The following is a 27,097-nucleotide window of genomic DNA, read 5'->3' as shown; positions in this document are numbered from 1 at the left end:
AAAAGTACAGCTATGCTAATGCCAGTGATTTATAGCGATCACTGGCAAGCTAGGGGTTAAATACTCTTTAAATTAAATTAACTAAATGGCCTTTGGATTTTTTTTAAAAAAAGTACAGCTATGCTAATGCCAGTGATTTATAGCGATCACTGGCAAGCTAGGGTTTAAATACTCTTTAAATTAAATTAACTAAATGGCCTTTGGGTTTTTTTTAAAAAAAGTACAGCTATGCTAATGCCAGTGATTTATAGCGATCACTGGCAAGCTAGGGGTTAAATACTCTTTAAATCAAATTAAATTAGCTAAATGGCTCTGAAAGGAGCGTTTAGGTTTTTAAAAAATTACAACAACAAAAATTAACCCCTAAAAAAATGCACAGACAGCAAAAATGTAGAGCTATGCTAATGCCAGTGATTTATAGCGATCACTGGCAAGCTAGGGGTTAAATACTCTTTAAATTAAATTAAATTAGCTAAATGGCTCTGAAAGGAGCCTTTGGTTTTTTTAAAAATTACAACAACACAAATTAACCCCTAAAAAAATTCACAGACAGCAAAAAAGTACAGCTATGCTAATGCCAGTGATGTATAGCGATCACTGGCAAGCTAGGGGTTAAATACTATTTAAATTAAATTAAATTAGCTAAATGGCTCTGAAAGGAGCGTTTAGGTTTTTAAAAAATTACAACAACAAAAATTAACCCCTAAAAAATGCACAGACAGCAAAAAAGTACAGCTATGCTAATGCCAGTGATGTATAGCGATCACTGGCAAGCTAGGGGTTAAATAGTCTTTAAATTAAATTAAATTAGCTAAATGGCTCTGAAAGGAGCCTTTGAGTTTTTAAAAAAAAATACAACAACAAAAATTAACCCCTAAAAAAATGCACAGACAGCAAAAAAAAGTGCAGCTGTGCTACTGCCAGTGATTTATAGTGATCACTGGCAAGCTAGGGGTTAATGGCTCTGAAAAGAGCCTTTGGATTTTAAATTTTTTAACAAATAAAAGAAATAAATCTCTCTCTGCTAAAATACAGGTCTCTCTCTTTCTCCAACAAAATGGCAAGTGAGGAGAGGGAGGGAGATCCACACTGATCAGAGTCAATATTTACAAATATTGACATGATCAGACAAATGGGGTATTTTATTATTATTATTTTTTTTTTCTAAGAAGGCTCAGATTGGGTGACCCTAGCTTGCCCCTATGGTGAGACAGGCTAGGGACACCCCCAGATGCCCCATGATGCACCGGGCATCGCCATTTTGGAAGCCTCATGGGGGAGGGGGGGGGCGCTATATGTGGGGCTTTTTAATTTTATATATTATTTTTTTTTTTACATTTTTTATTTTATTTATATACTAACTAAGTGCCTCGACCCACCGAGGCACTTAGCACACTAGCAGAGCATCGGAAGCGTGTCCCGATCGCTTCCGATGCTCTGCTGCACTGCCGGGCTCCACGTGGAGCAAAACCGGAAGTGATCACTCAAGGGGGAGTGATCGCTCCGGTCCCGGCACTCCGTAACAGCACTGCAGGGATGCCCAGACATCGAGGCATCCCTGCAGTACTGTAATAGTGCCTGGAAGCGATCTTGATCGCTTCCAGCACTCACTTTAGCCGAGGACGTGCAGGGTACGTCGTCAGGCGTTAACTGCCTTTTTTTTTCAGACGTACCCTGCACGTCCTCGGTCACTAAGGGGTTAATGATTGTATGGCTGAGCCCAATGACATGTAACAGAGACAATTTCCATCTGATCAGAAATTACAACTTACTGATAGTCTTCAAGCTTGAGGAACATCTAGATTTTTAGATGCAGAAAATGAGTAAATTAACACCACAGAACTTACAGAAGTGCTGACTGTAGCAGTTCTATGGCTACAACTTAAAGGGACAATGAACCCAATTTTTTTTTCTTTCATGATTCAGACAGAGCATGCAATTTTAAGCAACTTTCTAATTTACTTCTATTATCAATTTTTCTTCACTCTCTTGCTATCTTTAATTTAAAAGCAGGAATGTAAATCTTAGCAGAAGCCCATTTTAGGTTCAGCACCATGGATAGAGTTTGCTTTTTGGAGGCTTACATTTACCCACCAATAGGTAAGCATAACCTAGGGTCTCAACCAAAAATGGGCTGGCTTCTATGCATCACATTCCTGCTTGTTAAATAAAGGTAGCAAGAGAACAAAGAAAAATTGATAATAGGAGCAAATTAGAAAGTTGCTTAAAATGTCATGCTCTATCTGAATCAAGAAAGAAAAAAAATTGGGTTTAGTGTCCCTTTAACCATCTGTCACCCTCCATCCTTGGGTTTTTTAAAAGGGCCACATGCAGCCTTCTGCACTACTTTATGTGACCCCTAGGAAATGGCTAAACTAAGAATGTGTGTCATAGTTTTTTTGGTCCTAAGAAAAAGTAGAACTAAAAATTAGTGTTTTGGTGGATGGATAAACAAGGTGAAAACTAAAAAAAACAACTCTGAAGCAGACAGATAGTATCCTGTTTTTTATAACTTATCTGATTTGTGTGTTTACTAGTCATAAACTTATATGCAACCCTTATTCATCTGCAGCCTCCATGTGTTAGGAAGTTGACTCTCACAGCTTTAAAATATCTTTGAAATGATGAGACTGGCAATACACTACCAGCCTTAGCTAAACAGGGCCAGTTATTGAAGGATGCACTTATATGTTTTTAGATCCATACCAGCAGGTTATTGTTGCTATGTCTTTAACCCTTTTCCCTTTTGCAGAGGGGCACAGTTCTCTTCAAGCAACGTTCTATTTACATCAAGCAATGTTCTATTTACACCAAGCAACGTTCTATTTACATCAAGCAACGTTCTATTTACATCAAGCAATGTTCTATTTACATCAAGCAACATTCTATTTACATCAAGCAATGTTCTATTTACATCAAGCAATGTTCTATTTACATCAAGCAACGTTCTATTTACATCAAGCAATGTTCTATTTACATCAAGCAATGTTCTATTTACATCAAGCAACGTTCTATTTACATCAAGCAACGTTCTATTTACATCAAGCAATGTTCTATTTACATCAAGCAACGTTCTATTTACATCAAGCAACATTCTATTTACATCAAGCAACGTTCTATTTACATCAAGCAATGTTCTATTTACATCAAGCAATGTTCTATTTACATCAAGCAATGTTCTATTTACATCAAGCAACGTTCTATTTACATCAAGCAACGATCTATTTACATCAAGCAATGTTCTATTTACATCAAGCAACGTTCTATTTACATCAAGCAACGTTCTATTTACATCAAGCAATGTTCTATTTACATCAAGCAACGTTCTATTTACATCAAGCAACATTCTATTTACATCAAGCAATGTTCTATTTACATCAAGCAACGTTCTATTTACATCAAGCAATGTTCTATTTACATCAAGCAACGTTCTATTTACATCAAGCAATGTTCTATTTACATCAAGCAACGTTCTATTTACATCAAGCAATGTTCTATTTACATCAAGCAACGTTCTATTTACATCAAGCAATGTTCTATTTACATCAAGCAACGTTCTATTTACATCAAGCAACGTTCTATTTACATCAAGCAACGTTCTATTTACATCAAGCAACGTTCTATTTACATCAAGCAATGTTCTATTTACATCAAGCAACGTTCTATTTACATCAAGCAACGTTCTATTTACATCAAGCAATGTTCTATTTACATCAAGCAATGTTCTATTTACATCAAGCAACGTTCTATTTACATCAAGCAACGTTCTATTTACATCAAGCAATGTTCTATTTACATCAAGCAATGTTCTATTTACATCAAGCAACGTTCTATTTACATCAAGCAACGTTCTATTTACATCAAGCAATGTTCTATTTACATCAAGCAATGTTCTATTTACATCAAGCAACGTTCTATTTACATCAAGCAACGTTCTATTTACATCAAGCAACGTTCTATTTACATCAAGCAACGTTCTATTTACATCAAGCAATGTTCTATTTACATCAAGCAACGTTCTATTTACATCAAGCAACGTTCTATTTACATCAAGCAACGTTCTATTTACATCAAGCAATGTTCTATTTACATCAAGCAACGTTCTATTTACATCAAGCAACGTTCTATTTACATCAAGCAATGTTCTATTTACTTCAAGCAACGTTCTATTTACATCAAGCAATGTTCTATTTACATCAAGCAATGTTCTATTTACATCAAGCAACATTCTATTTACATCAAGCAACGTTCTATTTACATCAAGCAATGTTCTATTTACTTCAAGCAACGTTCTATTTACATCAAGCAACGTTCTATTTACATCAAGCAACGTTCTATTTACATCAAGCAACGTTCTATTTACATCAAGCAATGTTCTATTTACATCAAGCAACGTTCTATTTACATCAAGCAACGATCTATTTACATCAAGCAACGTTCTATTTACATCAAGCAATGTTCTATTTACATCAAGCAATGTTCTATTTACATCAAGCAACGTTCTATTTACATCAAGCAATGTTCTATTTACATGGGTGTCTGGGAGGAGACAAGAGCCGGAAAAAAAAATGGAATTTTGCTCCTTATTTGTAAACATAAGCACCCACTTGAGTTACCTCTCAAAGCCAATGGGCACCATTTTAAAGTGATGTGCAGCACTTGTGTACTAAAATAAACTCGCTTCTCTGCTGCATTTGTTGCACTTGATATAACTTTTCGAATGCTGATCTTTTTAGTATAGTCTAAATTCATAGCTGACTTTTCAAATGTGAATTTCACTGTTGCACGAAATTGCATTTCAGAATGAAATGATGAGATTCCAAAAGTGCCAATGTCACCTGTAATATTCTGATCCGACACCTAATGGTCATCTGACTGGGGGCAATTTATAAATGCTCAGAACAGACCAGTCAATGTACTTCTGATCTCTTAGTGATATAGGTCATTCTCTAGTGAGACAAATCTCTCCAGATCCTGTGTTATCATCCAGAGGTAACGCATTGGTATGTGGAAACGTTTTACATTCTGTAGTTATTCGGCTCCGTAAGAATTATAGGACAACATCAGGACTAGTTTGGTCTCTTATTCTCTCTCTCGGAAGAAGCCTCCCTATACTTACTTAAAGGGATATGAAACCCTACGTTTTTCTTTCATGATTCAGATAGAGCATGCAATTCTAAACAACTTTCTAATTTCTTTTGTTGAAAAGCAGTGACAAAAACTCAGAAGCGTGCACGTGTCTAGAGCACTTTATGCCAATTTTGCAAGAATGTTATCCATTTGCAAGAGCACTAGATGGCAGCAGATGGAAGTATCTGTTCAACAAACAATACCATGAGAACAAAGACAATTTGATAATAGAAGTAAAATGGAAACTTTTCTAAAACTATATGCTCTGTGTGAATCACAAAACCAAATTTGGGGTTTCATCTCTCTTTAATCTAAGAGGCCCATTTATCAAGGTCCATATGGAGCTTGTGGACCCGTGTTTCTGGCAAGTCTTCAGACTCGCCAGAAACAGCAGTTATGAAGCAGTGGTCTAAAGACCGCTGCCCCATAACCCTGTCCACCTGCTCTGAGCACGATCGGGTTGATTGACACCTCCCTGGTGCAATGCTGAATAAGGAGAGCGTATTGCTCTCCGCATTCAGCGAGGTCTTGCGGACCTGATCCTCACTGTCGGGTCAGGTCCGCAAGACCTTTGATACATAGCCCTCCATGTCTTTAACCCGCTTCAATACCTGTGTCTGTAGCTTTCAAAGTCAGTCATAACCCCTTCCAATCAGTCCACCTACCCTCCAGTAAACCCACCCATGTTCCCAGCTAATAGACCACTGTTGGCTGTAATTATTTGATCAGACATTCTTTGTGCCTATCTCTAGCAGGGGATAATCCCTATAATTGTAATATATGGCTTTGGGATGCTCTGGGAAAAGTAAACACTTTTCCAGCTTAGTAGTATTTTTTTTAGTCACCTTCACCTTGCTTCCTAACCCATTCTTATGCAGTGCACCTGCCAAGCTTACCAGTCTCATCCACTACTCTATCAAAAGTACTGGCATTTGCCAGCATGAACAAACTATATATACTACTATCTGTAAGTGGTTCCAGTTACAAACTTCCATCTTAATGATATTTTGCATTTTTTTGTTGTTGTTGAGGCAAAGACCCTTTAAAGAGGCATACAGATAAATAAAATATGACCAGTTTTAAATTCCTAGAACTAATAGACCCCTCCTAGGTTTATCTATCTACTTTAGGAGCCAAATGAAGCAGGTCCTATTGCAGCTGCTGATTGGCTGATACGCCCATATCCTTTTATGAAGGACATGACTAAGGACATGTCTTGCGCCCCTTAAAGGGACACTGAACCCAATTTTTTTCTTTTGTGATTCAGATAGAGCATAAAATTTTAAGCAACTTTCTAATGTACTCCTTTTATTATATTTTCTTCGTTCTTTTGCTATCTTTATTTGAAAAAGAATGCAGCTAAGCTTTTTTTTGGTTCAGTCCTCTGGACAGCACTTTTTTATTGGTCGATGAATTTATCCACCAATCAGCAAGAACAACCCAGGTTGTTCATCAAAAATGGGCCGGCATCTAAACTTACATTCTTGCATTTCAAATAAAGATACCAAGAGAATTAATACAATTTGATAATAGGAATAAATTAGAAAGTTGCTTAAAATTTAATGCTCTATCTGAATCATGAAAGAAAAAAAATTGGGTTCAGTGTCCCTTTAAGTTTTTTTTTCTTTTTCACATATATAGACAAAGCTGAGCATACTGACCAGGACTGTAGTAAAAAATTAAACTGCTACAACAATATACAGTATTATTATCTAGCATACTATTTCATAAAATAATAGAGAACACACATGATTATATTAATAATCAAATAAGTAAAACTTCATGCATAAAAATAGAGAGAATTTGCCAAACCCCTGATCTCTTACAAATAGATCAATATTTAGCTCCTACCACTTTGGTTTTACAATTAGGCAGCATCAGAATCTGTTTACGATTGACATTGTATTTTGGATCTATAAAAATGCATGATATATGAAATGCAAGTAGATATAAATAAAAATAAAAGGGATACATAGATTAATAGTTTAACTCACATTAATATGTTCCTTTCCTCCTTGCTTGGCCCTTATCCGAGGGTTCCTAATAATGTCCAGGTTAGTGCCCCATACTGATATCGGAGTGTTCCCACTGGATAAAAATAAACACGAAACAGGCACACAAAACCCAGTGAAAAAACTACAATAAAAATAAAATGCTACATACGATACAGAATGAATTGAAGAGTATACAGCATAAAGACATTCTATCTCATTTTAGCTACAAAATTCTCCAGTCCATCTCTCTAATCCTTCACTAAACCCTTATATCCGATTGTCCAAGATTCCAGTTGAGTTATTATTAGTTTTCTAATAGAAGGATCACATTTTAAGCTATGTAATTTTCTCTGTGGGACATATAATGTATAGCAAGCGAGCAGCTGTACAGGATACCTTCACTCAGTCAACACTGTGAGTTCAATCAGTAAGTTTCTTTCTACTAGTATGTGATATATGCAAGACGGTTATAGCCATGGGTGTAAAACCTTTACACGTAGAGGGTCATTATGGACATTTCCTGTGTATTTAGATTTGAGTAATAGTAGAATATTATTTTTACTTAACCTTTTCTTTAACCTACTGCATATTATTTTGAGTTGTTCTTTTAGAATGTGAAATGTATTTTTTTTTTTACATGTAAATAAACGTTTGTGTTCACATTGTGATTAAGGAGACAATAGATTTAAAAAAAATAATATGGATTTGTTTTCCTGCTTTTCATATATGTAATTTGCTTTGTATTTTCAGATAATCTGATTTGGGAAAATATAGTTATTTTCCTAAAAACTGAATACAGTTTATAAAACCCATTCTGTACAATGTGATTTAAATACATTTGGTTTTTTTTTTATTTGACAGAACCACATTTTAGTAATGTAGAATGTAAAATTGTAAAAAAAAAAAAAAAAAGAATGATTGTGCATCAGGATAATTACACAAAAAAATATTCACACAAACTGATTATTAATGGTATAGTGTAATCTGGAGATCAGATTACAAATAACGTGTCAACCTGTCTCACGTTGTGACGTGGCTGTTCTTGCACCTATCTTTTTCTCAGAACAATTTTGAAATGAAAGATTTCTGTGATGGCGATATGAGGTACAAGGGTGGTATAAAAAGCCTACGACTTGCTATAAAAAGTAAATTGAACATTTAAATGGAAATTGCATGAAATAAATGCTTAAGAACTGATTATACAGGCAGAACCCACCTATGGCCTATATAACACCTGGATGAGTTTGCCAGCAATAATTACTGTACATTTTATCTACAGCACTGCCATAAAACATTCCATAACCTCTGAATAAAATTAATAAGTAAATTCATAGGATATTGCTTCCATACAAGACACTAATTGCAAGGATTTGTAGAGTTGTCAGCTTTTTTTGAATTTAATGATGCTGACATATTTGTCCTCTTAGATCTTTTGGTTGCCATAAAAAAATGAAATACTTATTTTCCTTTATTTATTTTTTGTTGGGGAGAGAAAGCTGACAGGTACAAAGGCAGATGCTGAAAACAAGCAGCGTGAGATGTCACATAGTCTCTGAAATAAAAACGAGATCCTCGTATTTACAGAGCAGAGAGCGGCGCAAAGTAAGCCTGTGTTTTAAGGTTACCAAGAAACATATTATGCTGACAGCAAAGGTACTAGTGAGCCCAATAAGTCTGCATATTAGACAAAGGAAACAAGCAAAAGAGAAAGCGCAGACCTCCTCCGATTAAAAGTTCAACTCTTTATTATACAAAAGGTTAAAATTCCAGCAGCAGGAAAAAGAACGACAAGGTGAAGGGTCTGACTAGTTTCGGCTTGTGGCCTTAATCGTAAACATGACACACCATAACATGGGATTGATTTAAAAAGGATATAACACTCTCTAATTGGTCAATTGAAAATGAGGGCTGGGAATCATGTTTAAATAATGAGCTATTGGAATGGTATCGGAGTCTGACTAATGGCAATAAACAATCAGAAAGCTGAATTACATCATATATAATATCTCATATATATCCTACCTATGGCGATATCATATACTGTAATGTGGCATTTAAGGGTGCCCATACTACAGGGGGTCTTATAGCAGAATATTAATACTAAAACAGGTTATGCTTAACATTTCAAAGGTTGAATAAAGTACTTAGTTTCTTTAAATAAAAAACAACAAAAAACAGTTTTGAATAATTAGCATATTGAAAATCTCCCAGTGTTTTAGCTCCTGATAAACATGGTATCACCTGTCCTATTAGCACATGGATTGCATAGACATATACATCTCAGATATGTTAACCATGATTAGCAAGGAACCATATTTATGACATATACACGTGGGTCATATAGCCTGATACATCATTTCAATTACTGAATCATGTTCCTTGTACATAAAGGTACAAAGCTGTACATTAACATGCCCATATTTGTTATCGCTAACAAACGGTGAATATTGTCACAATATTACCTAAGGATATTGGTATTGCATAACACAAAGCTGATGACATTATAACCTCCTATATAAGTAAGTACATTCTAGTAGCTCATTGTCTAGTGATATAATTAATAAGTCATCAATATCCTTAAAATCCTAGTAGGTATACATTTCATAGATACCTAGGGATAGTGTATACATAGGTGGTGTATAAAGTGAATCATATCAAGGTGTTTAAACAAGGGTACACTCAGAAAGCAGCACCAGCAAGTTAACTATCATTCCATGTTAAGCATCATTGACAAGTGATAGTAGTGCCACATTCCTAGGTTGCTCTAGGGGATATCGACCGCAAACGGCATGGATAGAACGTGTAAATGGTATCAAGATACTGGGAGAGACAGGGGGCATCAGAACACAGAGGTTAAGGATGCAATACATTGAACTATTCTTGGATCAATTTAGGAGTAAATTACCAATGGTTGATCAGGTCAGATTCGGAGTTATAACCCTCCGATATCTGTGTCCTGAGCTTGAATATCCAGAATGTCTCTTGTTTAGCTAGAAGTTTGTCCTTATCACCACCCCTAAGGGGTTTTCTAATGGCTTCAATGGCTCTCCATTTAAATGAGGTAACATCACCCTGATGTATTTCTATGAAGAGTTTGGACAATGCTGAACATGTCACTTAATTCTTGATGTAACCTAGATGCTCTCGTATTCTAGTGCGTACATCTCTGCTTGTTCTGCCAATATATTGGTGATGATGTTGTGTGCACTCGATAAGGTATATTACATAAGACATTGAACATTTAATGGGTCCATTGGTCTTAAAGATTTGGTTAGTAGTGCAGGAATAGAATTCCTTACCTTCAACCATATAGTCACAAGCTTTGCATCTCCCATCCCCACATTTGTAGGTTCCTTGAACACTTAACCAAGAATTTGGTGGTTTAGTGGGTGGTAATTGTGTTGGAGATAAAATGTTGCCAAGGGTCACATTTTTGGAATATACACACTTAAAACCTTTTGTGGCAACTTCTTCTAATGCTTTATCCCCATACAAAATTGGGAAATATTTTTTTAGGATAGCACAAACTTCATAATATTCTGATGAATATTTTGTGATGAACATAGTTCTATCATCCATATTATCCTTGGGTCTGTGTTTCCTGTCTCTTAACACCAGCAACTTCCTTAGCCACGTTCTTTACCATCTCCGGTCAGTATCCCCTCTCAATTAGTCTATTGGCCATGCACTTGCTTTCTTCTATGAAGTCACTTTCAGAGCTACATATCCATCTGGTACGTAACAGCTGCCCCCTTGTTATTCCCTTAAACACATGTTTGGGGTGTGAGCTTTTATTATGTAACAGTGAGTTCCCTGATAACGGCTTCCTATACAACTTAGAGGTTATCACACCAGTTGCTAGATTGCCTACTAGTGTTACATCCAAGAAATTAATGGATAATTAACCCCATTATCACTAGTGTTGAGGTATTGTACAAAATCATTAGCACTCCCTTCATTCAATGACCATACTATTAGCAGGTCATCTATAAAGCGTTTGTACAGGGAGATAAGTCTTCTGAAGGGGTTACTATCTGCATAGACAAAGGTCCTCTCCAGCCATCCCATGAAGATGTTAGCATAAGAGGGGGCGAACTTCGCCCCCATGGCTGTTCCCCATTTCTGCAGATAGTAAACCCCCTTAAACAAGAAATAATTGTGTAATAAAAGAATTTAATGGCATTAATTCCCATCTCCTGTGGGATACTCGAATAAAGGGCTACCACGTCAATGGTGAGCCAGCTAGAGTCAAGGGACCAGATTGTATCCTCTATTAATTGTAATAGGTGGGTGGTGTCCTTGATGTGGCTATGTAGTGTCTCAACAATGGGTTGTAGGATGGCATCAAGCCACTCTGACAAAGGCTCGAGAAGGGAGCCTATGCCAAACACAATAGGCCTACCCTTTAAGTTGGTTAGTCCCTTATGAACTTTGGGTAGATGGTGAAAAATGGGGGTGATGGGGTTACTCACATATAGGTATTTCATAGTCTCTCTGTCCATAAACCCCCAATTAAAAATATTATTTAAAAATGTCCTTTTTTTTTTTTTTTAAAGATAAAACTGAATATAAAACCAGGTTGGTAAAACAGTCCATGAATGTCCTGCATATTGCAGGACTGCCCTGTTCTTGAAGTTCTGCCCCACTGTCTCTCTAAGCACACTCTTCTCTCTATAAACTTTCCTAGAATGTCCTAACCCTACCGACACCAACCACCATCGCTGACCTTCACACATCATGGCTGGATGTACCTATGTCATGACCTGATTCTTCTCTGGCTCCATTAATGGTGACTTAGCTTACAAGTCTGTTGATTAAGACCCCAGTCTCCTGATACAATATGTGAAATATGTTAAAATTAGAGGGAAGATTTAATAATTTGTTTCCATGGCATTTAAAAATGGTAGTGCACCTCCTAATTTTAGATATTGTACAATTCATTTGAATTAATTGCTAGGTTCTCTAGACCAGTTTGCAGATACATCTTTCTTATTGCATGAATAAAGGATGCATTGTTATTTTAACCTTTCAGTATAATTGATAATTTCATGAAGTTGGAACTGCATGAAAGTGAAAAAATAATCTACTCCTAATGAGTATTTTAGTTATTTTACATTTCATAATCACATCACACAGAAAAGTATACAGTAAATAAATCATAGATACAGGTTACATTTGTTGACCAGTAAACTGTCTGTGCAAATGATCTTCACTGCATATGTATTTGCTCTTAAGCTAAAAGCAAAAATAACAGTCAGCAGATGATAGACAGACAGATGATATAGACAGACAGATAGATGATAGACAGACAGGTAGATGATAGACAGTCAGCAGATGATAGACAGACAGATAGATGGATCGGATGTATGGATAAATGGATAGATTCTGGACACTGATGAATATATGTATGTACACACATATTTATAGTAATTAATTAATGTAAAATCCAATTCATTTAATGTAATGTAAGTTCCATTGTTTCTCACGGACCTCAAGTGGAGAGTTATTTAGGGTAACTGCAGTCCTGTTATGCATAGTGTAAGAGACTACTAGAGATTTCGAAATCCACAATATAATCTACTAGAGAGGTTTGCAAGTGTGATGGAGTGTTTGTCATATCCATGTTGATCTACGTGTCTGCCATTGATGTACAGTGACAAGTGTAGACCTCTTCTGTACCTGACAATGCTCCATTCTGGTTCAATCTTGATAATTTTTGGATCCTCAACATATTCAAACTGCAACTCTTGAGCTATTTTGGCTCTGTCGATCTGCACTGTCACTTTCACCTTCTCCAGACCTTCCAGGGATGCTGTGGTGTTACAAAATATCTCACTGGCTGTTCTCCTGAGAGAGAAAAGCTGAATTAGGACAAAGAACACAATTGCAAAGACTAAAAAAAGCCAATTAATTTTAAAGCACCATAAACAATTATTCTAAGTTATGAACATGCTTCTTGAATTGATAGAAATAAAAAAAGTTTTATAAAATATTGATAACTTAAATATCAATGTAAACAGAGATCTGCTGCCAGCCTCACCCCTACCATGAATCTAGGCCAGATGTGGTCTTCATTTACTGTATAACTATCAAATTCATATATTTACAACCATATACAATATTTGGACAAAATGTATGTAAGGTTTATTCTGTTTAAAGTATACTAAACAAAAGGTGTGCCAACCATATGTGCCCAAAATAGCAATTTAATCTTCTAAAAAAAATCTTTTTTTTGTAATATAAAGCCCAAGGCAACAGTCCAAGAGGAGCTCTGTATATTTCATGCCAAAAAATAAACAGAAGTTTGCATGCCGCCTTTGGCAAATTAGCCATGGTTTTCCACCCCTGGTATATAACACACCATGCAATAAATATAAAAATTAAGGAGAATGCTAGTTCTAACATTAATGTAAAATAAGACTTTTTCTTAACCTAGATCCTGTCTGGGATGATGTAAAGCCCTATGAATGCTTGTTTAGGCCACTGGAACATTAACTGCTATGAAGTGTGGAGCACCCAAGATGAAAGCTGCTCGTCTTCCCCTGACTACAATAAAACATCCCTCAAAACAGATGGCTTGAGATCTGCAACACATATACAGATGCACTATGAGTTTGTGTTGCTTCTTTATTAAACAGTACTTCTAGCTATATACCTGACAGGGTCCATAGCTTAGCTTACCATAGAGGTTTACTGCATAGAGACTGAAGCTGTCAGACTCTAAAGCTCCCTCTACAGGTCGCTTTTATACACAACAGTGTGTGATTTTGTGCAATTATACATACATCAAGTCATATATACCTTATGTGAAGACCACAACTTGTTTAAACTCTTTTGAGCAAAATGTACTTTGCATGTATGCAATACACTTGGTGGCCACATATTTTAATGAAAATAAGCTTTTCTTTATCAAAGATGGCAGTCAAGTAATTTGTACATGCCAAGAGGACATTCACTTAGCTTTTTTTTTTTTAAATGGCGTAATTGTGAACATCCTCACGAATGGGGAGTTTGGGTTTTAGCTTGTATGGGAGGGTTTAGTAGTGGCATTCAGTGTTTTTGTACAGGAGGGTAACCTGTAACATATAATAAACATCGACACCAGCTCCAATAATCCAGTTAAGCATGATGAATACAAATTAAACTCTATCCTGGAGTACATTTCATAATATACTTAGATCTATTGTGTGTGTATGTGAAAGAAGAGATAGATAGATAGATAGATAGATAGATAGATAGATAGATAGATAGATGATAGATAGATAGATAGATAGATGATAGCTAGATAGATAGATAGATAGATAGATACAATATATAGATATTGTGTGCGTGGCATGTAAAAGTCGATATAACAATGGTTTGATATAGTCCATGGAGCCTTCTCATCATGGGCAGAAGTTTCCAATGCTTTGGTGACATGACTACATTAACCATAGCTGGAGTCAATGATGAGGGCTTGAGGGAGTCAAGTGAATATGCGTCAGACTAACTTCTTAGTCAGAGCATTGCTTCTAACCACTGGTATTTTACACAATATGCACAAAACATGTTCATTTTTACCTGTCAAATATACACGGCTGATGTCCAAACATCACTTTCACACTGCTCCCCGCATTGAGGTTTGTCCCTGTGATTGTCACATGTGTGCCCCCAGATACTGGTCCCATGGTGGGCTCTAACCTGGACAGAGCCAACGTCTATAAAAAGAACACATACCAAGATGATTTGTTTGGTCATATTGATCTTCAACTTTGACTCTTATTTTTTGGTACTGAAAGATAAAGCTGGGAGTTGCAGCACTCTTTTGGAACTGAAAGATAAAGCTGTGAGTTGTAGCACTCAATAATGGTCCAGGCATGTCCACAATTAAAGGGATATTAAACCCATTTTTTTTTCTTTCATGATTCAGATAGAGCATGCAATTTTAAGCAACTTTCTAATTTACTCATATTATCAAATTTTCTTCATTCTCTTGCTATCTTTATTTGGATGTAAGCATAGGAGCAGTCCCATTTTTGGTTCAGTACCCTGAGTAGCGCTTGCTGATTGGTGACTACATTGGCTACACCAATCAGCAAGCACTACACAGGTGCATAACCAAATGTTGGCTGGCTCCTAAGCGTAAACTCCTGTTTTTCAAATAAAGATACCAAGAGAATGAAGAAATATTTAAAGGAACATTAAAGAAATTTTTTTATGCAAAAATAACATGCTCCCTTCTCATACTTCTTAGATAATTTTACCAGAGAAGAGAGATTCAGAGAATAGCGATTTAGAGAATCGGGCCCATAGATAGCTAGAGTCAGTAATGCAAAATACATTCTATAATAAATTAGAAGATATAATTTATGTTTTTAGAATATCCCTTTAAATTCAAAATTTATTTCCCCATGAAATGTTTAATTATGCATAATAAAAAATGTATTCATTATACTTATATCATTTTTTTTTCACAGCTCCAGAAAGGCTGAAATACAGTCTGCATGATACAGAACTGTGGCCCTGCAACATTTTACACAGTGATTGCTTGACCAGCACAGGATCTCATTCATATATGTCCCTAATTTGCCATTGCAAAGGAGATAAGCTAAAAATACTTGTGAGGGTTTTAGGGGGTATGTCATTGTATTGTATTTAAAACATTACTTTGTGTGCAGTGCTTTCCCTCTGATAGTCTTAAAGAGGACATGTAAATGATTTAGTGACAATCTGAAAATGAAAGGACCAGCCAATGCTGTAGAATTATATCATTAACAAGTGCATAATAAAAATACAGTGGTTTTAAACCTACTCTCAACTTCAAATAAGCAGTAGATTTTTTTCTGACAAATTAATGTTGTTCTCCCATTTTCTGGCCCCCTGTATCATGTGACAGACATCAGCCAATCACAGACTAGTAGGTATACCCTGTGAGCTTCTACACATGCTCAGTAGGATCGTTTTCCCTACAAAAGTGTGAATATAAAAAGACTGAGCAAAATGTGATAATGAAAGTAAATTGGAAAGTTTCTTAAAACTGCACGTTTTTTCTAAATCATATTTTGACTTGGGTGTCCCTTTAATATTTCCCACTGCATTTTAAAGAGAGTAACCCCCCCCCCCCCCCCCCATACACACACAACCTTCCAGAACCACAAAATGGAAGAGGTCTGACAAAGATTAACAATCGTGAAGTCTCTCCAAGCACTAGCATTGAACGATTTAACCCTGTCACTTTTATTAAGACTTACATGTCATCCCATAGGGATCTGCTTTTGTTCTTGCAATATAATACCATGATTACAATCTGATATTGAAGATTTCTGTGATATAAAAATAAAACTGTAAAAGAAATATCTGTTTCAGAGATGGAAATGTAGAGAGTATACTTAGATTAGCATTTTAATGGAAAAACTCCTGAGTTCCACATAAGAAGGCAATATCTGCATTCCGATGATGTGACTGTTAGCTCTTATGCAGGCACATACCAGAGCCCATCTATACGTGTCTCATTTACAAGGCTGTATTCGGACCTGGTTGGAATTCTAGGGGAAAGCATATGAAAGTAGATTGACTTCACCCCCCCACCCCCAAAGTAACGAGGAAATGACCAAGGAAAGATGTTCACATAAAGAAACACTATTAACATTGAACTTTAACAAAGCAAATAGTATATATATATATATATATATATATATATATATATATATATATATATATATATATATATATATATATATATATATACTGTATATATATACTTAAATATAATTCTTTATATATTGCACTTACAAAATTTAATTGGCACACTTTTCTTAATAATTGTACTTTAGTCTCACTTCACAGATGGACCCTGTAACGTGCTACATAGTGATTGCTTGATTAGTGTAGGAGATTGTTTATGTGTGTCTACCTGGTGATAGCAGTGATGATAAGGCAGACATAGTCAATATGCTTTCAAGGTGTCTGTCCATAGGCTGATCAGAGCCATCAAAACAGTGCAATTTTGCAAACAAAATTACAGTTAAAATGCAACTACATTATACTATACAAAACTACATTGCACTACAGTGTACTACACTATACTGTAATGCCCTGTATGACACTACACAATACTGTACTATACTGTACTATACTGTAATACCCTGTATGACACTACAATATGCAATACTGCACTATACTACACTATACTGTATATACTGTAATGCCCTTTATGACACTACACAATACTGTACTATACTATAATGAACTATACTGTAATGCCCTGTATTACACTACACAATACTGCACTATACTATAATGAACTATAGTGTAATGCCCTTTATGACACTACACAATACTGTACTATACTATAATGTACTTTACTGTAATGCCGTTTTTGCTCTTTAAATACCTAAAATCTCACATCAATCACTTATTATAAGAGGTAATATTCTGTTGGGTAATAAAGAACTTATAATACTTTATAACTTATCCTATATTATAAAAGACAAGAGTTTGTCTGAAGCCGTCATGCGCAGTTCAGACAAACTCTTGCCGCGAGGACCCGGCAGCAGCTCAGCTGTAAGAGGCGCGCAAGGACCCGGCAGCAGCTCAGCTGTAAGAGGCGCGCGAGGACCCGGCAGCAGCTCAGCTGTAAGAGGCGCGCGAGGACCCGGCAGCAGCTCAGCTGTAAGAGGCGCGCGAGGACCCGGCAGCAGCTCAGCTGTAAGAGGCGCGCGAGGACCCGGCAGCAGCTCAGCTGTAAGAGGCGCGCGAGGACGAGAGAGAGAGAGAGAGAGAGAGAGAGAGAGAGAGAGAGAGAATGGGAGAGGGAATGGGAGAGAGAGAGGGAATGGGAGAGAGAATGGGAATGGGAGAGAGAATGGGAATAAGAATGGGAATAACACGGCCCGTGTCAACGGGCTTTAGGACTAGTTCTATAATATAAAAGGCCAAGTGTATCTGTCCGAAGCTGTCATGCGCAGTAGAGACTGCGTGAGGACAAACACACCTGGCCTTCAACAGACTAACCTCCTGGCATCTGGGGCCAGCCGGGCGTGTGATAGGGGGTGAGGCTGGACGTGACGCGGGCGTGGCAGGGTGGGCTAAGCATGGTGCGGGTGGGTGTGGCATGGGCAGGGCCGGACGGGGCAGTGCGGCCGTGAAAGAGAGAGCTCAAAAGAGGGGGGGATAGAGAGAGCAAAAAAGAGAGGGAGAGAAAGAGCAAAAGAGAGGGAGAGAGAAAGCAAAAGAGAGGGGGAGAGAGCAAAATAGAGAGGGAAGATAGGGGGAAGAGAGCACAAAAGAGAGGGGAGAGAGCGCAAAAGAGAGGGGAGAGAGAGCGCAAAAGAGAGGGGGAAAGAGAGAAAAATCACAAAAGAGAGGGGGATAGAGGGGAGAGAGAGAGCAAAAGAGAGGGGGACAGAGACAGCAAAAGAGAGGGGGAGAGAGCAAAAGAAAGGTGGGAGAGAGCAAAAAAAAGGGGGGAGAGAGAGAGCAAAAGAGGGGAGAGAGAGAGCAAATTAGGGGGGATAGAGAGAGCAAAAGATGGGGGAGAGAGAAAGCAAAAGAGGGGAGAGAGAGAGCAAAAGAGGGGGGATAGAGAGAGCAAAAGAGGGGGTATAGAGAGAGCAAAAGAGAGGGGGAGAGAGAGCAAAAGATGGGAGAGAGAGAGAGAGAACAAAAGAGGGGGATAGAGAGAACAAAAAAGAGAGGGGGGAGAGAGAGAGCAAAAGGGAGGGGGGAGAGAGAGCAAAAGAGGGGGGATAGAGAGAGCAAAAGAGGGGGATAGAGAGAACAAAAAAGAGAGGGGGAGAGAGAGAGCAAAAGAGAGGGGGAGAGAGAGAGAGCAAAAGAGAGGGGGAGAGAGAGAAAAAGAGGGGGGATATAGAGAGCAAAAGAGAGGGGAGAGAGCAAAAAGGGGGGGGAGAGAGTAAAAGAGGGGGGTTAAAGAGAGCAAAAGAGAGGGGGAGAGATAGAGCAAAAGAGAGGGAGAGAAATAGCAAAAGAGGGGGAGATAGATCAAAAGAAAGGGGAGAGAGCAAAAGAGTGGGGATAGAGAGAGCAAAAATGGGGGAGAGGGACACCAAAACAGAGGGGGGAGAGAGCAAAAGAAAGGGTGGAGAGAGAGAGCAAAAGAGAGGGAGAGAGACAGCAAAAGAGAGGAGGAGAGAGAGCAAAAGAGAGGGAGAGAGAGAGAGAGAGAGAGAGCAAAAGAGAGGGGGGAGAGCACAAAAGATAGGGGGAGAAAGCACAAAAGAGAGGGAGGAAAAGAGAGGGGGAGAGAGAAAAAGAGAGGGGGGAGAGAGATCAAAAGAGAGGGGAGAGAGAGAGCAAAATAGAGAGAGGGGAGAGAGAGAGCAGGAGGGGGGAGAGAGAGAGCAAAAGAGGAGGGGGCAGAATGAGCAAAATAGAGGGGGGATAGAGAGAGAACAAGGGTTGGAACCGCTGTACTGCAAAAAATGGCCCGTGTACATGGGCTTTAGGACTAGTATACTATATAAGCCATAATGCTGCTCTCACACACAAGTGAGTCTGAACTCATTACATTACATTGCTTGATTCTGGTGCTGGTCAGCAGCCACAGCCTTGATTTTGAAGAAATGTCAAATCTTAAATGCACTGAAGGTCATATGTGATTACTGGGACACAATTCATGGTTTGCATTACTGGTTAAGGCTATTAAGATCTTGCACAACGCTGGTCAAACTATGCTAAACAGACAATGACAATAAAATACTGTTTATCACAGGATTCTCGCAGGATTCTTCGCATCTGAGACAAATAAAGTGATGAATAAAACTGACCCTAGCGTTTACTTCCATGAGATATCTTTATCAGATTCATAAATGAACTGAACTGTCTAACAAATACCTGGCTGTAGTACTGATATACTGGAAGAGAGCATGCATATTTAAAAAGTGAAGCTTGAAAGTGAGAAGGGAGAGTTGTAGCAGCAGACAAACAGTCAAATATGTGAAGGGATTCAACACAATGAAACTGGAGGCAATGAGGCTGATTTATTAAAGTGCGGAAGGACATGATACGATGTAGCGTATCATGTCCGCCGCACATCGATAAATGCCGACAGCATATGCTAGCAGGGGGTGTAAATCAGCCCGATCGTATAGGATTGGGCGGATTGAAGACCGCAGCCTCAGAGGCAGCGGATCAGTTATGGAGCAGCGGTCCATAAGGCTCGCTAGGAAACAGGGGCATCAAGCTCCATTCAGAGCTTGATAATTCGCCTCCATTGAACACACTCTTACATGCTGTATAAAGATTGGCTAATATGTGCAAGAGCATTTTGTCTAGTATTGGCCCCACCAAAGGAGGTAAGATAAACAACAATGCAAAGAGAGAGAGAGAAAGTGGTTTAAAGTACCATAAACATGTTGAGATCTGTGCATATCCTAAAAGGGCTAATTAGGTAAATATAGTTTGCATTAAAAAAAACTGTTTAAAAATTGCTGGCAAGTATTTAAAAAACATTTTTTAAAATAAGGAAAATTGCTAGCATAGCCATGCTGGAGTAGTCTGCTCCACCCCCCACCCCCCCAATCAGTGTTCACAGCAGCTTATTTGTTTCTAGGCATGTTCCAGCAGATAATGAGTGTTAAAGTCTGACTCTGCAAGGTAGATATAGATACAGCCATAGAAGGAAATGTGTGGGGGGAGTTAGAGCTTTGCAATTCAGAAACTAAAGGGTTAATGGTGAGGCACTGCAGTATAAATTTGCAGGTAAAGTAATTAAAGTACATATTATTATATTTTGTCTCTATGTCAACTTGTTTTATGTCCCTTTAAAAGTAAAAAAAAAAAAAAAGTATTTTGTATGCAGATTTTTGAAACTCAATATCAGATGTAAATATAAAAATGAATTTAATAATAATATTCTGTGTATTACACTGGGGCTATATCTATCACGTTTAGGTAGAGACATTAGCTAAACTGAAGAGAAGATTTTTCCTGCGCTGTCACTTTGCTGAGCTTGGCAGAGACGATTTGGTGCCAATTCATCCTGCTTTGTGTTATTCAAGAGGAAACGAATTACTCAAATCAAGTCACATTACCCATCACCATGAAGAGGCAGAGGGAAATTCTCTGAGAGATAAACACTATTTCCTAATGTGCCCTTTTCACATGAAATAATTAAGGAAAGTGTGCAATGCAGTCAATTTTCAGTAACACTTCACTTCAAAATGTTTCATCATTACAAACTCATTATATCCTTGTGTGGCTTTGGCGCGCAGCTCCCACAGGCACCCCGATGCAATCTGGTGTTAATGAACGCTCACAAGCACTTCCGGATTAATGTGTTGCAACAATATATGTGATCAACTATGAAACAAAGTACAGCACATCTGGGTAGTTTCAGAAACAGTCAGCATTACATGGGGGTTAGAAGACTATATAGACCCTACTCAAGGTTTTCCTTTATGAATTCATTTATTAAAAAACTAATTGAAGAAATTAATTGATTGAGTGATGCAATGCATGAATGAGTTAATTAATTAACACACAGGAAATAAACTGATTCCCAAAATGCCCAGTAATAAATATACTGCATTATTTAGTAACTATAAATTCCATAACATGAATACAGCACATGAAATTAAATTTGGCCTCATATACTGCATGGAATAATTTAACTGCATACAAATGTACAGTGGTATATGCTCAGCGCACAGGTTATTAAGTTAGTTGTATTAATCAAAACTAGTTGGATGTTTTACATTTTATAAAGCTACTTAAAGGGACATTCTGGTCAAAATGTAAATACACATTGATGAATTACATCTTTGAATAGAAACAAATTTGCAATATACATGCATTGTCAAAAACGCTTCGTCAAAGTTATAATTGTTTTAGTGTTAACATTTTTCTCTGCACGTGCATGTGAAGCATAGCTAGGTATTCTCAGTGCACCAGCATTTTAAATGATGCAGCTGTTCAGAGAGCCAGTGGGGCTTGTATCATGTCAGCAGTTAATAAATTGAGTCATTACCAGATGGTAAAAGTACCTTAGGCTCCCTGAGCAAATACTATGTTTAAAACAGTGCATACTTAAATACACATTTGAAACAGCTATAGCTTTATTAGAGGCATTTTTGCTAATACATGTTTATTACAAAAATCGTTTCTGTTCAATACTGAAATGCACCCATGTGCACTTTCCCGTTTACTTTTAATATCAATTTACTTTGTTCTCTTGAAAACCTTTCTTGATGAGCATACCTAGGTAGGCAGTGTGCATGTGCCTGAAAGATTATATGGCAGCAATTTTACAAGAATACTTTTAACAATGTTATACACTTGAGCACTAGAAGACAGCAGTATTTGTAGAACATTTTTACATCATTTTTGCAAAACTGCTGCCATATAGTGCTAAAGACACGTGCTTCAATAAAGGATACCAAGAGAATAAAGTGAATTTCACATAATTTTGTTTCATGTTTATTTAACCTCTTAATATACGTAATGTACCCTTTACTTTGCTGGTCGTTAAGGGATTGCCTGGGTATAATAGCAAACCCACGCTATTAGACCCTCCCCCCTGCAAACTTGCTAAAGTAGTACGCTCTCACCACTGTCAATGAGTCTGTGCTATTGAAACAGACACACCCATAGGGTATGTTGCTGGTCATTAAGGGGTTAAAAGGTGATGGAATTAAAAATTCAACTATAATAATTCAGAGGGTAAAATAATATATAGGTACAATAGCTTAACCTACTGGCTTTAGTGTGAGTTCTTAAATTGACATTTAACTTAGTGTCTTTTCCTATAAAGTTTGATTGTACATAATTAAAAAAACCCTTAGTAATGCACTTTAATTTATTTATCTCCTTAAATTATAGTATTTCTATTCACTACAGAGAAGATGGAATGCGGAATGCTGACACTCCTACATGCTTCAGTGATTGGTTCATATCTGCAAGGGCTCTCTTACATCTGTCCCCTTATTGGCCAAAGCACAGGAAGTAAGAAATACAATATTTAAAGGCTTTCAAAGAAGTGTGCCCTAGGCCTGCAAAACAATATATATTTTTCTAACAAAATGAGTTTTAAATGCTTTTAAAACATTTATTTTACAAATAGATTTTTGGAAATGCAGCAAACCATTTCGACTTAAAAAAATAATAATAACTTCAACGACCCTTTAAAGTAGCATTTTTTTTAGAGTCATTTTCTGTAACATTATTATGACCAGGGCCCTTGGTCTATTGAAACTTCTAATCCTTTAAAAAAAAAAAAAAAAAAAAAAGATATTTGAGATCTGATTAATACATAAAATAGTGAAGTCATACAAAAACTTCCATCTTTTTATAATCCCGGATTTAGATGCAACATATAATAAATATTTCCCAGATGTTAAGACAAGAAGTGCAAGAGATTTATAATGTTTCCTTTGCATCAATTTCTATGCCATATAATAAAATAAGCGCATGTTGGTTTTAAATGAACTGTGTATCGTGTGAAAGAAGTTCAATAAAATATGCATAGCAAAAAACTACAGTATAGGCTACCGGATTGCACTAGATATCTAATCTATCTATATCTATCTACATCTATATATATCTATATCATATATCACTACTGTATATCGTGTGAAAGAAGTTCAATAAAATACGCATAACAAAATAATATAGGCTACCTGATTGCACTAGCTATCTAATCTATCTATATGTATCTATAAGCAAAAAAAAAGAGACCTTTTTTTCTTTGTTTCTAAGTATTTAAAAAATATATTACAGATTATTGGTATAATCTGATGTTTCTGTGCTGAATAAACAAACTTTTTAGTCAGTTATGTGGTATTGTGTGTGGGTCAACCAATAAAACTGAGATTTACAATGAATACCTAGGTATAAGTCATATACAAACATGAATTTACCACTAGGTCTAATTTAAGAGCTTTTTTTTCCTTAATAACAGCACATTTTTATAAAGATGACATTTTTATAAGAATTTCCAATGTACTTTTGTTATTAAATTGCGCACAATCTTTTTATGTGCACACTTTCTGAGGCACCAGCTGCTACTGAGCATGTGCAAGAGTTCACAGTGTATACGTATATGAGTTTGTGATTGGTTAGTGGCTACCAAATGTTACAGGGGACGGGAAAATTAAAATAAACTTTGAAATTTGTCCAAAAAAAAAATCTTCTGCTCAGTTGAACTTAAAAGAATGCGTTATTGCTTGGTCTTTATTATGCATCTGTTGATTATGCAGTTGCTACATATTTAATGATCCTTTACTGCAATGTTTTTGTTGATGGAAACATATGTAGTTGGTGTTATTTTCATATAAAAGATGCTTTTCAGTAAATGTCAGTAAAGTATGTGCTTGTTGAAATCTACTACTAATTAGATAATAAAATCTTCTATTTCCAATTTTTTTTATTGTATTCTTAAAGGAAAATTTTAAGGCAAAATATATTAGAACATGTCATTTTTACATTAGTGACCCTAAATAATTTTGTGTAACTACGAGGGTCTCAGCGGTCTCAATTGAGACCGGGCCCTCACATGTAGGGGGCCCATCTTCCCTGCAATCCGTAGTGGCATTGCTACAGAGGGACATGGACTCCTACTGCATCATTTGTGCCACCCTGTGTGCCTTCTTTTCCTGCAAAACAGGGCTCACAGTGTACGGATCTGCCTTTACAAATTTAATGGCAGTGTTTCCAAGATGGCCGCCACAGTGTTGTAGTGAAGGAAAACCTTCCCCCTTATTTGCACAGGAACACTGCACAAGTACACATTACCTGGTGCAGACTATACAAGGAGAAAGCTTCAGTTAATTGCAAACAACCAGAAAGGGCGCTATAGAAATGAAGGGCTCTGACACTGATTTTGCCCTGATGCACAGCTAGGTTTAGTTTCTACTAGAATATCCTTTAAGAAACCTAATCAGGATCCATCAACCCACTGTGTACCCACATGAGTTTATGATTTATTGATATATGTTTTATACAGTGCCCTAGTACTGCACTAGTTAATGGGACTATAAACACCCTTAGAGTGTAGGTTATAAAAAATTTTGCATTATAATTGAATTTTTAATTTTTATGGGTTTTCTAAATGTTATATCTGGAAATGCACAATATATACTTTTTAAGGCTAACCCAGCTACATATTGGTCCCTACATGGCCTCAGTAGTTTATCAGATAACAACAGTTTTGCAAACATAATTGAAGTGACTAGCCTTATCTACTCTAGTAACAAGTCTAGATTGGTTGCTTTGACCAAGGCAACTGGTGGGGGGGAGTTTTATACATTTTGGTAATTGTAAAATATTCACATCTGTTTCTATTCGGTAAAGTCGCCTAGAATAGAACAAAAAAATGCTGCAGAATTCTGAATATGTGTTTCTTTTTTCTTTGGCTAAACCTTGTTCAGGTATGTAGAATTTGTAATGATTCTATTGAAGATTCTAGAATTCTCTAAAGTGGCGGACAGCAATCATCCCGATCAGATATTATCCGTATGATTGACACCCCCTGCTAGCGGCAGGGGGGGCATTGCACAAGCATTTCACGAGAAATGCTTGTGCAATGATAAATGCCGACAGCATGTCCGCCCACACAATTATAAATCGGCCCCCCAAGTCTCAATTGTACCAATACATTTTAAATTGTTGTGGAAATAAATATCTGTTCTTCAAAAATGTCCCAACCCACCAGCATAGATATGTCACTTTTCGAGGAGTTCTTGCACATCCATATAATTGTTTCTATGAACTTACCACAAAGTAGTACAGAAGGGAAGAACGCGCCGTAAATGGCTGTTTACAGCTTCCCACGCAGACATCCACAAATCCTGCATACTGGCTGGGCTTGGCATCGCCTATTTCACACACAATTCTGTGGGGGGTTTAAGAAAGTGATTATACTTTCAAGGACAGAATGATAAACTGGTACAATGTAACAAACATCTACTAGATCAGATGAATATGGTGAAGCCATCAAATCTAGCTGGTTTAATGGAGAAGATGAGGCATTAAAGGAAATATCTTATAGATTGTTTAAATTCCCTAAACAAGTTTTATTTGCATTTTGTATATTTACATAATTGTTCCACAAACCACTGTATAGTTGTAATTTGATTTTACTGAATCCTACAATTCACTTTCAAATAGGGAAAATAAAGATAAGCAGAACAACTAATTACACCTGCTTGGTTATGATCTCTTATTACTTCTATTGGCGATATAAGGTTTAGAATATTCTATAATTTGCAAATTACTATAGTCATAAAAATAATACATGCAAATATTAACTGACATTAAAAATAGAATGTCTATCTATCATCCATCCATCCATCTATCTATCTATCTATCTATCTATCTATCTATCTATCTATCTGTTTAGCAACGCAATTAGACTACATTTTTTTTCAGCTCACTTTTATTTTTCTTACTAATAACGTTACCATTCTAGGGCCAGATTGAAACCCAACACCCTACTTGCAAGCAAACGCGTCTGCATATTCTCAAGTGCGCTAACCCGCATTCCAATGTTCTTCACAAAGAAAAATATGTTCTATTTATTTATAAATATATTTCTACATATATCTGATGGTATTTTGCTATTATATATATATATATATATATATATATATATATATATATATACACCTACACATGATTATATAGGTATAGATATATACAGATATATATATATAGGAATATCTATTTAAAAATACATATAAAACATATTATGCTATGTGCAGAACATTGGAATGTGAAATAGTTACAGTAAATACACAGTTATGTCTCTATATATTTACATATGTATTTTATGTGTTTATATGTGTCTGTAAATACATGTATACACATATAATTACACAAATACATATATACACACACAAACATATATACATATATAAATATAAATATAAATATATATATATATATAGTGCTTTTTTGTAAAAGAAAAGGTGACGGTACTCAAAAAAAGGTACTCATTGATTTTTGAATGATATATTCTGCTCAGAAACTTTGAGAAG

General features: G+C 36.6%; 1 protein-coding gene across 1 annotated transcript in view; it reads right to left on the bottom strand.

Annotated features, from left to right (window-relative positions):
• PLXNA4 (plexin A4) overlaps positions 1-27,097 on the bottom strand; it is a 1,088,215-nt gene that overhangs the window by 194,685 nt on the left and 866,433 nt on the right. Inside the window, exons 14-17 of the mRNA XM_053716394.1 lie at positions 25,836-25,953; positions 14,685-14,821; positions 12,804-12,971; positions 7,125-7,218 (exon numbers count right to left, since the gene is read on the bottom strand). Coding sequence (XP_053572369.1) covers positions 7,125-7,218; positions 12,804-12,971; positions 14,685-14,821; positions 25,836-25,953 — 517 coding nt within the window. The remainder of the gene's footprint in view (positions 1-7,124; positions 7,219-12,803; positions 12,972-14,684; positions 14,822-25,835; positions 25,954-27,097) is intronic.

This window comes from Bombina bombina, chromosome 6 (genome assembly GCF_027579735.1).
Source record: "Bombina bombina isolate aBomBom1 chromosome 6, aBomBom1.pri, whole genome shotgun sequence".
Lineage (NCBI taxonomy): Eukaryota > Metazoa > Chordata > Amphibia > Anura > Bombinatoridae > Bombina > Bombina bombina.
Note: the sequence above shows the minus strand (reverse complement) of the source record. Positions and strands in the feature narration are given on the sequence as shown.